Here is a 14,386-nt window from a genome sequence, read left to right on the forward strand (position 1 = left end):
CTTTGACAAGTGCAGCAGTGGTGAAGCTTTGAGTTCTGCAAACCACAGCAGAATCACAGCAATGCTGCATGTTTCATCTTAAAGTACTACACAAATAATCACAGCACGGCAGCAGAGAGGGTCACTTACATTGCTGGCTTGGGTCCATGTCTGTTGTCAGCTTCACATAGTTGGATGGAAAGAGACCCACTTGTCCATTCACCTCCCCTTTCCACCAGTCTGGGTCTTCCTTGTTAAGGACGTTTATAATCTGGCCTTTATTGAACGCTAGCTCATCATCATTCTGTGCAGTGTAGTCATACATGCCAATTACTTGGCACACTGTAAGATAAAGGAAGAGGTCTATCGCACTGGTAATGTTTCAGCAAAACATAAGCTATGCATAAAGCAACTATGAACACTACAGATGTCAAAGCATAGTTCCAAGACACTAGGCTGATCTGAACAGGTCCTGCAGCGGTCCTGCCCCTCTCTCCTGTGCCCCTGTACGGGTGCTTAGCTGAGCCCTCAACAGATTGGCTCAAGGTGATTTAAAAAACCCAAAGAGTTTCCTAGCAGCATTGCTCTCTCAGTCAGCTTACTGAGGGGTCAGGATCACACTAGTGAGGGCAGAGCACAGCAGTGCAAACTGAGAACAGTGTAACCTGCCTGGAACTGTGCCCAAGATACTTTTGTTTTGAAGTGCTCAACAGTAGGAGAAGATTGGAAAAATTTAGAACTGTAGCAAAAAGTCAAACACTTCAAGGATGTTAGCTTTCTATTGACACTTCTCTTTTGCTTTATATGTATTTTTTTTGCCCACAAAAGCACCAAATTTGTTGTACATTTATAAAAATTGCATTTTGCATCCTCACCAACCTGTTCTGAAAAGTGTCCTTTCTGCCAGAACTGGTCAATGGACAGAAAAGTCTGGGAAACTTTTGAAGTTCCACTACCTGAAGCCTGAAAAAGGCACTCTCTTCTAATTTAGCACCAGACGTGCTCAACACAGCTCTATAATTCAAGAGAAAGCCAGTGGTGATATCCTTATAGTACCACTGAGGTATTAGGAACACAAAGACCTTGGAAAGGACAAGAAAAATAAAAAGCATCCTAGGCCATTTAGGCTGCCCTTCTGGCACCACAGGACTGCTTCCAGCAGCCTATTTTCTATTTCCTTACTGTGAAACTCATCAAATCTGACTGGTTCTCAGAATACAGCCATTTCTGTTCAATTATAATAGAGCAGTTTTCTTAATTCTGTAAAGCAGCAGGACTGTTTATTTAAATATACAATTTCCTCTATTTCTCTGATGTTTTCTCTATGCCAAGTCACAGGGCTTCTGGTATTTTGCCTTGAGACACAAGACTTCTATCTAATTAGCCTTGCTGTCAGATTCTCTCCATTATATTAATCCTAAAATTTTCTTTTATTTTCATTCTTGTACTCAGCCAGCAATTTATTTAAATTTGTCAAATAGCTCCTCTATTTTAATTTATATTTCAGAAATTATTCAACTCCTTTTAGTTAATACTTTGTGCCTGTTCACAAAGATCATAGTCAAAAAACCTCCACATTTAACAGGACTCTACATATGTCTCAATGTTTGGCTTTGTTACTTGCGGGGGGGGGGGGGGGGCGGCGCGGAATGAAAAAGAAGGAGCACTCACTGTCATTTGTAACACCTAGCACATCAACTAACCAAAGCGTACATTTCCCTGGCATACTGGAGATAAACTAGCATTTCTAAAGGAATGTATATTATGGTGTACTCCTGTTTTAGGCAGGTTTCTGCTAACACAAGTTCAAATGTGTGAACACCATTGATGTTCACATTTCACTTTAAAGACCTGTGAATCTGTTTTACAGCATTCTTGTTACAGGTTTACACGTTATTACTAACATTAAGAACGATAAAAAAATTTAAGCTAGACCATACCTGAATACAATGCGTGCATTAACAGATTTGTAACCCATTCTAGAGTTAATTTCTTTTAAGAATTTTTCATTCAGATCATTCTCTTTACTTCAAAGAATTTTAAGAAATTTGGTGCTGTCCAGTAGTATCATCAGAATATCTAAATAGTCCAATGGGATCCCAAGAATCACCTTAAACTTGGGGAGGTAATTTAAGAGAATTCTTGAAGAGACAGGACTCCTCAATTGAACCTGAAGCAGTGACCTCATCTTGATCTTACTTACACTTGGTCACAAAGCTTAGAATACACCTTAGCCCTATATAGAAAGCTCTTATAGTAGTCCCAGCAAGAAAGTTCCTCAGTTATTTTACACTCCAAAAGCCATTGCTAACTACAGAAGCAAGCTATAGTGTACCTTCTCTGAGCTCCAGTGCTTTTCAGCCATTTGTTTCCTTTTTAGAAAGATTGTCTATTGATTAATACTAGTCCTACTGCAACAGCAGAAGGAATCCAGGTTCTTATATGACACTCATGATCAGTACAATCTATAACGTTGTCTTTCTTTAAACAAGCAGAATGGTTGAAACACGTTTCCCACTATTCCTATATTGTGAAATTCCTTATGCCTGATTAGCTTCAAGTAGCATTAACAGTTCTTTTCATTTCTCAACACCAGGAAGGACATGTTCATGACACAAGTTTAGAAGGGAACACATACAAAGCAGTCAGAAATTAAGAAAACCTCAAAGTATAAAGCAAAAGTGTCTGTGCAACAGAATTTAAAAAAAAAAGTTAAAGTCATGCAGTTTGCATTACGGTATGGCAGATGGAGAGCATATACATCAAAACAAAATGACAAAAGAAACAGAGGTTTTCATGATACTAGTTTCTGATGGATCCCCCATCTTCAAAATCCAGACGGTAATGGTACACTCTCAGACCCTTCATAATGCACCACCTTGGGCATTATTCAACCCTTGTAGATGGTTTTCTTCAGGCTTTCCATGTCTTTTCCTATAGTAAGCCTCCCCACTCACATACTTCTGCTATGAAGGTGCTTCTCAAGCATTAACCTCTTACATTAACCACACAGTTAGTGAGGCCATCTATCATAATGGAAAGATAAGATTCTTCTTCTCATCCTTCAAAATGAAAGGTCTATAACAAAGTTGAATTTGATAGAAATGAATGTCATTAAGATTTTGATGTTCTGTAGGCAATGAAAAAAAGTGCTAAAAAGTTTATTCTGTAAAACTTTTATTAGCATGTGTGAAAAGTCCCAGACTGTCAAACCTGAAATAATTTAAAAAAAAAAAAAAAAAAAAAAAAAATCCCATCATATTGCCTTGTAAAAGTATGTGTCTCAATGCTGAGTTACCATTTTAACTGTAGGACCCAACTCGTGAGTCTTTACAGAAGCCTGATTTTCTGCATCTTTATGACTACCATCAAAGGAGCCAATGAGCACCCTTTATAAGATTTGCCTTCTCTGATATGGTACTTTTATTTATACCAATGACACATGAAACTAATATCTCAGTATTTTATTCTTGTTCCATAAACTCCATGATAATCCTTCATACATATTTAAAGGAGAAAATTATGCTTACTACCATTTTTCATTTAGAAACATTTATTTCATTTTAATGATAGACAGTCAAAAATTGGCCTGGGCAAGCAGCAAGCTTTTGCCCCCTGCCACCGCCAACTAAATCCAAACAGATGATAGACAACCACATCCAGTCTTTCGGGTGGCTTATGGAAGAAAATACATCCATTCTACATGTTTTTGATTGACAAGAATCCTCTTTACTTAGTACTACACCAACTCACAAGCCCAAAATTGTTCAAGACTGAAGCAGTCACAAGGAATGAACTTTTTGTTCTCAGTCTTCTGCCTGCCTTTATACCTTGCAGTAGACTGACAAGACTGTTTGATATTGGCTGTGGTGGAGCTGTAACAAATAGCTTTAAAAATATAATGGTCTATCACTCTTCTGTCCTTTCATAAACCTTAAAATAAGTAGCTATAGAGGATAAAAAGCTACGTCTTCATTTGAGTGCTTTTCTTACACTTCACCTTAGGAAAAATAAAAGGTTCTGAATGAGAGGTGCCTCAACTGCTAAGCCCATGGATCATCCTGAACCTTTAAAAATACCTTTACTACAATTAGTGCAAAGAAATAGGACTGATAATTTGAATGCTTAACTCTAAGATGTAATGTCACAGATGGCTTTTTAGCACTCAACAGTTCACACCTGAGGGACCACCACCATGAATATACAGACCAACTGTATGTTCTTCTCATTTAAAAGAAAAAAAAAAATTAAAATGAAGAGTTTAACCAAAGTAACTAGTATAACAGATACTAAATATCCTACTGAATGTCCATAATTATTTTTAGAAGTCCTACTGTAAATGACACACATTACAAAAACAACTTTGTTAATGCAACCGCATTGCTTACCTGAAGGTAATGCTGTTGATTTAGGTAGGTCGGTTGGTGTAGTTTTACTGGTACCAGGGCTCAGAAGTTTTACATAATTAGCAGGGAACCATCCTATCTGCCGTTTTTTCCCTCGTGCCTAGTAAAAAAACAATTCTTTTAAGAGGATTAAGCACATCAATAGATCCTTAGACAAGGTAATTCAGCCAATATCTTAACTACTTGCAGTCACACTGACTATTTCAGAATAAGAAAAATGAATTTTATAAAGAAGTAGTCAGCTATTTTTGTGGCAATTATTATGATTGTATTATGACGTATTATTATGATACTTCTATTACGTGAAGTAAGCTTTCATAATATATAAACAGTAGTTTATAATATCTAAACAGTAGTTATTTACTACTAATTTGAGTGATTTTTCACTTAACAGTGTTCCTACTTTGTGTGCTTTATAATTAATACTACTAATTCTTCTGAAAGACTTCTGATTCTGTTTAAACCATAACTCTAGAATATTAGGCTAGCTTTTGCATTAATGAGTGGCAGCATTTAAATGCTTTTTCATTATTCAAAGAATTGCATTTAAATAGATACCTAGATTGTGATAGTTTAAGTAGAGATTAAGAATCCAAATTACCTCGTTTCTTTTAAAGAAACAGTATCTAAACTTTTTAATAGTTTCTCCTGCCCAAACAACAGACAGAGTATAAACATGTCACATTAACTAAGTGCTAGAAGAACAGCAAAATATTATTGCAAGAAAAAAATGGGTAAAGTTCAGATTCAAATACAAAATCTCAAAGCCAGATTCTAATCAAACAAAAATTAAGCTTTGGCAACTACAAATACACATGGATAGACACTGTCCAAATGATCCTAATTAACAGATGTTAAGGTTTTGGAAAGTACACTAGATGTTCTCATGCCTATCTAATCGGAGAACATCAGTACGAAAACGTGGTGCACACATGTATTAGTGTGTGTGTGGTCCATGCGTGTGTGCTGAGCGAGCAGCAGGTTACCATACACCTGGCCTACAGCAGCGCTCTACAGTTTGTAATGCAGCTGCAATGAGTCACTGTCAGACATGATATTGGGACAGACGAACTGCAGGTCCGATTCAGTGTGACAAAGCTTGTGTCACCAAAGCAGGACAGGAATTTGACAGAAACTGCATCCTGTTATTTTGCCAACTGCATTGTTCATTGCAAATAAAATGAGAAGAAAAATCCTTATTGTAAGAAAGGTTATTCTAAAACTTTGAATCAAATCTCAGCTTCTAAATCTATTAAATCTGTGTTAAGAATTACTTTATTTTCTTCTCATGTTGTTAGAATAAGGTTGGAATTTTGGGCATATAGAATTTTGCCTTTAACAACAAAACAGATGTTAATTTTAGTTAAAAAAAAGTCATCTAACACATATACTATTCTTTAACTACTTCCTTCCCTCTCTTTTTCTTTACTGAAAAAGAAAGCACTTGATCTGAAGTGTATCTAGATCATTCATTTGAAGATGTTCTGGAAGACTGCATTAAACCCAGCAATGTAATGCTTAACACATTTACCTTATTTTACCTTCACTCTGACCCCTAATACAAGTACCATGAAAATTTACTTGAAGTTGAAACTGAACTGTACATATACTTCTAAAAATCTGCCATTTTGAAATTAAATGCATAAAAGTTAATATTAGTGCCCTTCTCCAAATCTTGTCATCATTTCACTACTTTGGGGAGGGGGGTTGCTGCTTTTATTTTTAATCAATTCCTCAATCCATTTCACCTTACTGCTGCATTAGCCTTTGCGCCCACATAATAAAGGGGCAAGAACTAGTATTACAGTGTTGAACAGGAGAATGAAAAGAATAGGTAGGGGACTGCTAATGAAAAAAAAACCCAATTTGTAAAACCATATGTAAGATAGTAAGGTATCCAAAGCTACATATGAGTATTTACACAACCAAAAATTAACTTTTAAAAAAACCTCACATTAGCTGCTAAGTCGTAATTGTGACAGCCCTTGCCCAGTGAAGCTTATTTTCTATCTTAAAATACATTTAATGTGAGACTCTTTAAAGTTACAAGTTAACAACAACATAAAGGTTAGTGAGAATGAAAACCAAAGCAATCCTGGAAGATGATTTCTCCACAAAAGATGAAAAAATATCACCAGGAAAGGCAAAAAGGGCAGGTAGTAATGTGGAAAAAAAAAACTTTGAGTTAGTTTGAGCATCTGCATTGCAAAAATAAATCAATTACATTCTTTCATGTAATATTCCCTGTTAAAAAAACAAAACCCAACAAAACCTCATTCAGTGGTACTGGGGGGTGGGGCGAAGCTTTGCCACTGAAAGTCATTGGGAATCAAAGTTTCCAAATTGTCAAGTTCTACTCTTAAAAAAAAAAACAAACTGGTTAAAATATTTTATTACCTATTATCTTCTAATACAACACTAAAGCTCTCTCCTATCTGATGCTTGCAACAGACACCATTCTTTTCACTCTTCTACAGTAAATTGAGCTGTTGCTGAGATGGGACCATTAGACTGGTATTCTACACTGTCACATTCATTAAGCAACCTGAAAAAGTGGTGGCCATCTCACAAAAACCACTGCTGTAAAATACTTCTCAATCTTTCAACAAAAGGGATAGCCAAACTTTTGGCTGAAGCAATTTAGAAAGCCGCTTAGGAAGACATTCAGGACTGCGCACCCCAGTATTTCTTTCGCTTTCACAGTGCACACAGGTATCAGCTGATCCAAATGCACGTGATATGCATGGTCACTATTGGAACGGGTCATACAAGTAGACTCTGTCACTTAACCCAGCAGTCCCATACACTCCTGTTGCATGGCTGGCTTTCCCCACCATCTGACACGACAACTGCTTTTTTGCTCACATGAAGACGACTATCGGACACAAGCCTGGGAGGACTCAAAAGCAGCCAAAACAATATGCCCTAAAATCCACTCCTTTCTTATATCTGAAGGGCCTCCAGGAAAATGTACACGGGAGTGGACTGCAGGCTGAGTCTGATTCATGAGATCGGTACCCTTGACTTACAATGAGGCACAATGGCTTCCTCCTCCTGTCCTCCAAAGTTATTTCAAGTTCAAGGAATTGGAATGTATGGATATTTTTGTAAAGGCATTTTATTTGTAAATGCTTAATTGCAGAACATTTTCAAAATTATTTATCATTGATGCATTCATCATTTTGAACTATCAAAAAATTACAGATTTTTTTACATGGAATTTTATTTAAAAAAAAACCAGTAACTAACTTGGAGCTCTCCTTCCCACCAGCCACCTGGATTCTTCTTTCTGATAAGAATCAACTGACCAGGAGCAAGAGTAAGCTGTTCTGGACCCGTTGCTGTGTAAGAGGCAATAACTTGGGCAATTTCTGTTGAAGCGGGGGGAAAAAAAAAAAGTTAATTTGGAAAAACCTGAACACATTCTATACAACATTAACTCTGCTATTATCACTGGCACAGTATATCCATTTTGTATTTCTTTCCATAAAATTGTTATGTATTTATGTAGTTCCATGAAAACATATGGTAATTATAAAACAGATCAGAAGTTCATAGCACTACAGGAATAAAACAGAGGTGCAGTGGCTCTATGGGTAGGATATAAAAAAATATTTGAAATAGAGAAGAAGAATAATGACCATCATTACAGCTATATGGCTCTTAATATCAAACATCATAATACTGTTTTCCAATAAATACATTTTTGTGGCATCAGTTTGAACTAAGCTCCCTAAAAAGAGGAGATACATGTTGATGACAATATAATGAAGAAGTTGCAGTAACAGAGGTGCAAACTAATGAAGGCCTGCAGAACTTTTTTCACCACCAGACTAGACAAAAAAAATGAATGTTTTCAAAAATGTAACAAACAGGATTTATTCTGAAATCTTTATTCCATGAACATTAATACAAAACTGGTGCCTCATTTGATCACCTACCAGCATGAATCTGATGCAGAGTAACTTTGAGCTCACAATTATCTCTCTGTTAAATTAGCCAAAGTAGACAATGCAGTTTACTCCATTTTACAGTGATTGTGGATGTACAGATGATAACTTAGTCACCACAGAGTCTGGCAGGGTTAAGCCATTTTTTGAACCAATTTGAACTGACAGGAGCTTATAAGCGGTTGTAGGTATTTTGATGTCCTACTGATAGCTTTTAAGTCAGGTTTAGCATGTCATCAAACCATGTTTAGGGTGATGGAGAACATGTTTAATACTATGATAATTGGGAGCCTTTTGTAAACAAAAGATGGTAGATTTGGGAACTTTTTAGCTTTGGGTAAGCTAAACCTTTTAGGCTGCTACATTTACGTAGTCCCTTTTTAGTCATGAGTTCAGGGGAATCTGTGGGGAACTTTTTCTTAGCCTTCATTTAGTTGTAAAGGGTGTCAGACATCCAAAGCACCACAAAAGTAGTGTTGTTACTGCTGAAAATTCCACTTTAGGATTCCAGTACACAGTCATTAATCACGTAAGTATTCTCCTTAACAGAATGATCTAGGGGTTGGTTTTTTTGGAGGGGATGAGGAATTTGTTTTTTTGTTTTTATGAAAAACCTTTCCTGGAATAGTAAATTCTGACCCTGTGTTTAAGACAAAGAAGGTTTTTATTTGGCAATGCATCAAATAAAATTGGGGACTATCAAACAGCCAATGTGGCTACTGAGTTTGACTGGTTATGGTTGTGGTCTAAGACTATCCTAGAACAAGCCCACAGCAGAGCTAGTAGTACAAGATCACAGAAATGTGTCTCAGCTGCTTCAGTGCAAAGACAGCCAGCTTAATTTAAAACCTCAGCAATTATCTGATCACAGATCAATACACTGCTTGAGATTTTAGCTTTTATTTGAAAATCTTGATTAAAAAATATCTGTATCAGTTATTTTCACTTATGATTACTCTTTGTATATATTTTCAATCTAGTCTAGCCTAAAAAACTGGCACTGGAAGACTAAGCAGAAAAAGGTCACACCTGCCATCAGTTTGTCCCTTTATAAAGCAGCAGAAAGCAATGCGGCAGTGAGTGTGAGGTAGACTAGCCATCAACACAGCAACAACAGCAAAAGGGACCGAGACTGAAGGGAGCAAGTACACAGAAGTGGTCTCCAGCTTTCTCACGGGCAGCCGTACTAAGAAAGTAACACAGTGCTGGGCACCGTCCTACTTGGCCCTCTCTGTCAACAAGCGCCAAACTTCCTGTGGCCAAGAGAAACAGCAAAGGCGCTCAGTAACAACACATCACCCACAGGCTGGGAAAGGAGGGGGGGAGTCTGCTGGCAAGGCAGAGAAAGACAGCAATCATTGAAAAGGCAGTTGTAGGCAGAGGAAACCACAAAGCCAACTCCCTTGAAACAGAGGGAGGTTTTGTTGCAGGGAAGAAACAACAAAGTGATTTGAAGATCGCCAGGAAAACAATTAGATGATTTACTTAAAATTTAGAAGAAAAGGATGATTAGGAAAATTGAAAATGGTCAGAGAAGCATTCAAGATGTAAATGAACAACATAAGGAGGATGAAGAAGCAGAGAGATGACAAGCAATCTGATGTCACTGCAAACGATGACACACACAGAATTAACTACGGCAGAATCTCCCTCATGATAACTTAGAGGGGAGAGGCAGGCACACAGAGGTGGAACCAAACAGGTGATGAAAAAGCCAGTAGCTGAGAGTTAGAAAGATGCGTTAAACCTCGATCTGGAAGTTAGACAGCACAGAAAAGGTGAAAGCAGAAGACAGAAGAAAGAATTTCTAAGTGAAATATAGTAGGTGATGATAGGAGAGCAGAAAGGTTTACACAGAGAAAAGCCAGCAGCAGCACAGTCTGTCCTGTATGAAGGCAAAGCAAGCAAGCTATTTGGCAGGAAACATGGCTATACTGCTAGGAAGTCTGCAAGCTCCCTGCATTTGCAGGTTTTTCCACAGAATCACAGTAATTCCTCCACCCTAGAGCCATTCAGGAGGCAAACTGAACACAAGCAAACAAATTAACTGTGGGAGTTTGTCAAAATCAATTATCTTTTTTTAAAATTAGGCAAAATCCTCTCTCACTATCACGGCAAGTATAATATTCAGTATATCATACTGAAAGAGCAAAAATCTTATACCTTGCATCTCTCAGAACAAGAAATTTCTCATTTTTATCTACAAAAAGGTGATTTACAAGGCTTCAGGTATCTCATATCCTCTTTCACCAACCAGCAGCATAAAGAATTTTTACTGTGGACTGTGTGTTCAGTAAGTTACAATACGAATTACAAGTTTAACATTCATCTTTTGCATGTCACAGAGAAGCAGAAAGTTAGAGGAAACAACTCAGCAAAAAAGTTGAAAAAACAGAAATAGCTTTCCTTCCAGGAAGGACTTGTAAATTTTTATTTAAGTGTTGAATTACTGAGAAGACATCCAATTCAATTACAGTCCAGACCAAAAAATGTGGCCTCTACTAAAACAGGTACATTTAGGGGGAAAAAAAAAAAAAGCCTTCTCACAGATATAATTGTCCTCATATTGCTGCTTAAATTCGCAGAGAGCAGTTTCTTTTCCCTTGCCCTTCAACACACACTGTTACCAACTCCCACTCACTCGTCCTGCTGCTTCTAGAATAAATAGGAATATTTCACCTCATTCATTAGCATTTCACTTATATTGGCTGAGTACCTGCAGCTCATTTATAGCAAAAACATCCATGAATCTCCTTGCTGAAAAATAGGCAGGATTGTTCCCAAACTGTTCTTAAACTCCAAAAGATTCTGAACACAGCTTTTGTCAACATCCTCCCAGTCTCCACTGAAAGTTCGAATCCAGGAGACCTGCAATTATAAGGCTGGTACTCTAGGCTGAAGTCTTGCCATCCACCATTCTCCCACACATGGAAGAAGCAGCCAGCTCTATCAGCATCTTCTCACTACGCCTACCAGGTATCACTTCTAGAGGTTTTCCAGATCTCTACTCTTGTCTGTCCCTCTCTAGCTTTGTATCTATTAACATAACTATTTTTAATCATGCAAATAAAAGTTAGAAAGTAGTTTACTACTAGCTAGAAACTAGCAGGAGTTTAGCTAGCTTACTTCCAAGCCGTTCTTTCTGTAGATGCATCAGTAAGATTTGACAAGAGCAGCCCATTGCTCATACGTCAAGGCAAAATAAGCCAAACGAAGTTGGGGCTGCTGCAATCTACTCTCCCCGCCTTCTCTTACACAGTGAACCAGTTCAGGGAGACAAAGCAAAATCTCCTTCCCACAAAACAAAATATGCATATGCATGTGTGGGGGTAAGGAAATAAGGCAAGATTTGGTAGATCACATCGTTGAACCACCTCACTGTACAACTGAACAAGCCTCAGAGAAAGGGACAGCATAGAAGCATGTAGCACCCCCTATTTAGTTTGGTTCAGCTTAATGCAAAGTCATCTCTTTGGTACAAAAGCAAATAAATATACCGAGGGAAAAAAGAGGTGTCTTCTGGAAAGTTTACAAATGCCTGCCAGTGGCAGAGAACCCACTTTTCTAATGATCTTTGGAAATACAACAGCTGTTTGGAAGGACAGCCCCCACCACCCCAAGAGCCAGGGGACCTCTTTCTAGCCCAAAAGTAACCTGCAGCATGATCTTCTGCAATATGACCGGGCTTGACAGGCAATAAGCTCCATAGCATGGGTACAAGGTATGTGCCCTTGAAAATGAGAAGCAGGCACAAGAGCTCACAGAGTCTATGTATACCATATTGTGTAGCATTCTGGACAAAATGCTGTAAAACCACAGGGTAAGAATGTGTACTTCCATTTTCAGAGGCACTGGCAAACTTGGGCTTTTTGTAGGCTTCCACTGTTCTGCTCAGCAATCTATCATGAAGTTTACATTCATTTTTGAGCAAGCACATTTTTATTCTCTAGCTACATGCTCTTTAGTGATTGGTACATGCTAGATAGAATGATTGACAGATTATGCATTATTTTATTATAGATAACAGTTTTCATCAGTGCAAATTACTGCAAAATGACCAAGAGCAAACATTATGTATTTTCATGGAAAAGATTTTCTTGTCATTGAACTTAAGTACTTAAGAACAGATATAAGGTGCTGTCACAATACATGACTCACCAGGTTTCTTCCCTAAGCTTCCCGTTTTTCCAGCTGCTCCAGGAGCCTTGAAATAGAAAGTAAGATGTAAGTTTAGCACTCATATTTATTTCTCCAGTATATAAAAATGATTTACTATGCTTCACTTTCACGCACTAAACAAGCATGTAAGTAAAAAACTCTCACAGGAAGATTCTATTCTTACAGAAACCCTTAATATTTTAGATGGCAATTAATAGATAGGAATAAATACCAAGCAGCGTATGGAAGTGGATGACTAACTATATAAATGTGTAGACTTCTTTCCTGAACTTTTCTTCCTTTCAAGGACTGCAAATACCAATGTAATTCCAAATTACATAGCGTTTGAATTGTAAATCTGCGTATCTACAGAACGTGAATTCTGTCAAGTTGAGTTAAAACAACAATAGTAGTTTTCAACTCTACAAATAGTTGGATTGCAAATATGCCTAAAAAACTAACTGGACATAATTATTTCAATACTGTCCATATTATGGTTCTAAAATTTCTCATATGGCACATTAGCATAGTCAGTGTAGTCACTGCATCTTTAAGACAAGTCATCTGAACTTTGTAGGAGGTGTGTGTTGCAGCAGTAAAAGCCCCACCACCATTTTTGTGCCCAAGTGAGAGCATGGGACACTGAATAGCAAGGTGCTATCTATCTGTAGCTACTTCCTCTGAACCTAGATGGGGTGAGATGCGCGATGAACATCATCATCATCCAGGCCAAGAGATTTGCAAGAAAAGCCTTTGAACAGCCACAAGAAATCCAGCAAGCAGTGAAATTAGTTCAGTTCAGTTATGTACAGGAAAACAGCGACACTGAAAGATGAAATTTAACATGAAAAGCTTTCATAATTTACAAACTCAAAGTTCTCTTTGGGGGGGGGGGGCGGGGCAGAATCGTTTCCCTTGAGGCCACTGGTTATTTGGGAAGAGTTATCTTTATTTATTTATTTTAATGCAGTCACAGGTCTACTGATATACATGCACTTAGTGTGTGTTCTCAACTCTGCCCCTTGCATGCCTCCCTTCCTCAGTCATCTTCCAACCCTTTTAGTCACCACTCCTGTCTAGGACAGTTTCCCCCTGCCCCCTAAATAATTACTTCAGTTTCTTCCCAGTACATTGCCAGTCTTATCTTCTGCAATAAAAAGGTCTGATATGGATTAACAGCAACATAACAAATCTAAACTGTACTTTGGTCAGAAATTTTGAATAACCATAAATATCCTCTTGCCTTCAAGCAAGGCTCACAACACTTCCACCTCCCCTCAACTTCTGCTTTAGGATCCTCCTTACAAACTTCGAGCCTACACCAAATGACCCGAAGGTTTTCACAGAATCCTAATTCCTCTATGGAAAAGAACAGTTTCATCCTCAATATTCTCCATATTAACTTGATGCTTTGAAAACTTGGAGATTCTGGCAGAAACTAATATAAGGAGTAACTAAAAAACTAGTTAAATGACTGAGAGAACAGGGTCATTTAAAAAATATGTATTGGTTTTGAATGCCTCTATAAAATAGATTATTAGATAGATCTTCAATCTGTCTTGAAGATTACATAGCTGCTCTAAGACATCCACGTTTTGAACATCTTTCAGAAAAGCTACTAAATAAGCCTGATCTTTCAGACTGAACTATAGCACCTCACAATACTGTATTAGTCAAGCCAACCCCATCTAATAACAGCAGAAAACCCAGCAGAGTTGGCATTGCCTGCCTCACAAGCTGTAACTGGTATTGGAAGGTAAGAGTGGGGATGTGAAGAATTTTTTTTTTTTTTTTTTAATTTGGCACCAAAGCATCTTACATACATCTAGTATACCACGCTTCTCCTTGACATTTTGCAACTTAAATTTTGGGAAGGACTGTGGAAAGTGGATG

At 37.7% G+C, this 14,386-nt stretch overlaps 1 protein-coding gene across 2 annotated transcripts in view; it reads right to left on the bottom strand.

The window, feature by feature from the left end:
• ITSN1 (intersectin 1) overlaps positions 1-14,386 on the bottom strand; it is a 137,851-nt gene that overhangs the window by 21,283 nt on the left and 102,182 nt on the right. For both annotated transcript variants that reach the window (XM_050915310.1, XM_050915311.1), the window contains 4 exons: positions 12,494-12,539; positions 7,635-7,756; positions 4,368-4,485; positions 130-321 (listed from right to left, as the gene is read on the bottom strand). In XM_050915310.1, the coding sequence (XP_050771267.1) occupies positions 130-321; positions 4,368-4,485; positions 7,635-7,756; positions 12,494-12,539 (478 nt within the window). The remainder of the gene's footprint in view (positions 1-129; positions 322-4,367; positions 4,486-7,634; positions 7,757-12,493; positions 12,540-14,386) is intronic.

The sequence above is a fragment of the Gymnogyps californianus genome, chromosome 1 (genome assembly GCF_018139145.2).
Source record: "Gymnogyps californianus isolate 813 chromosome 1, ASM1813914v2, whole genome shotgun sequence".
Lineage (NCBI taxonomy): Eukaryota > Metazoa > Chordata > Aves > Accipitriformes > Cathartidae > Gymnogyps > Gymnogyps californianus.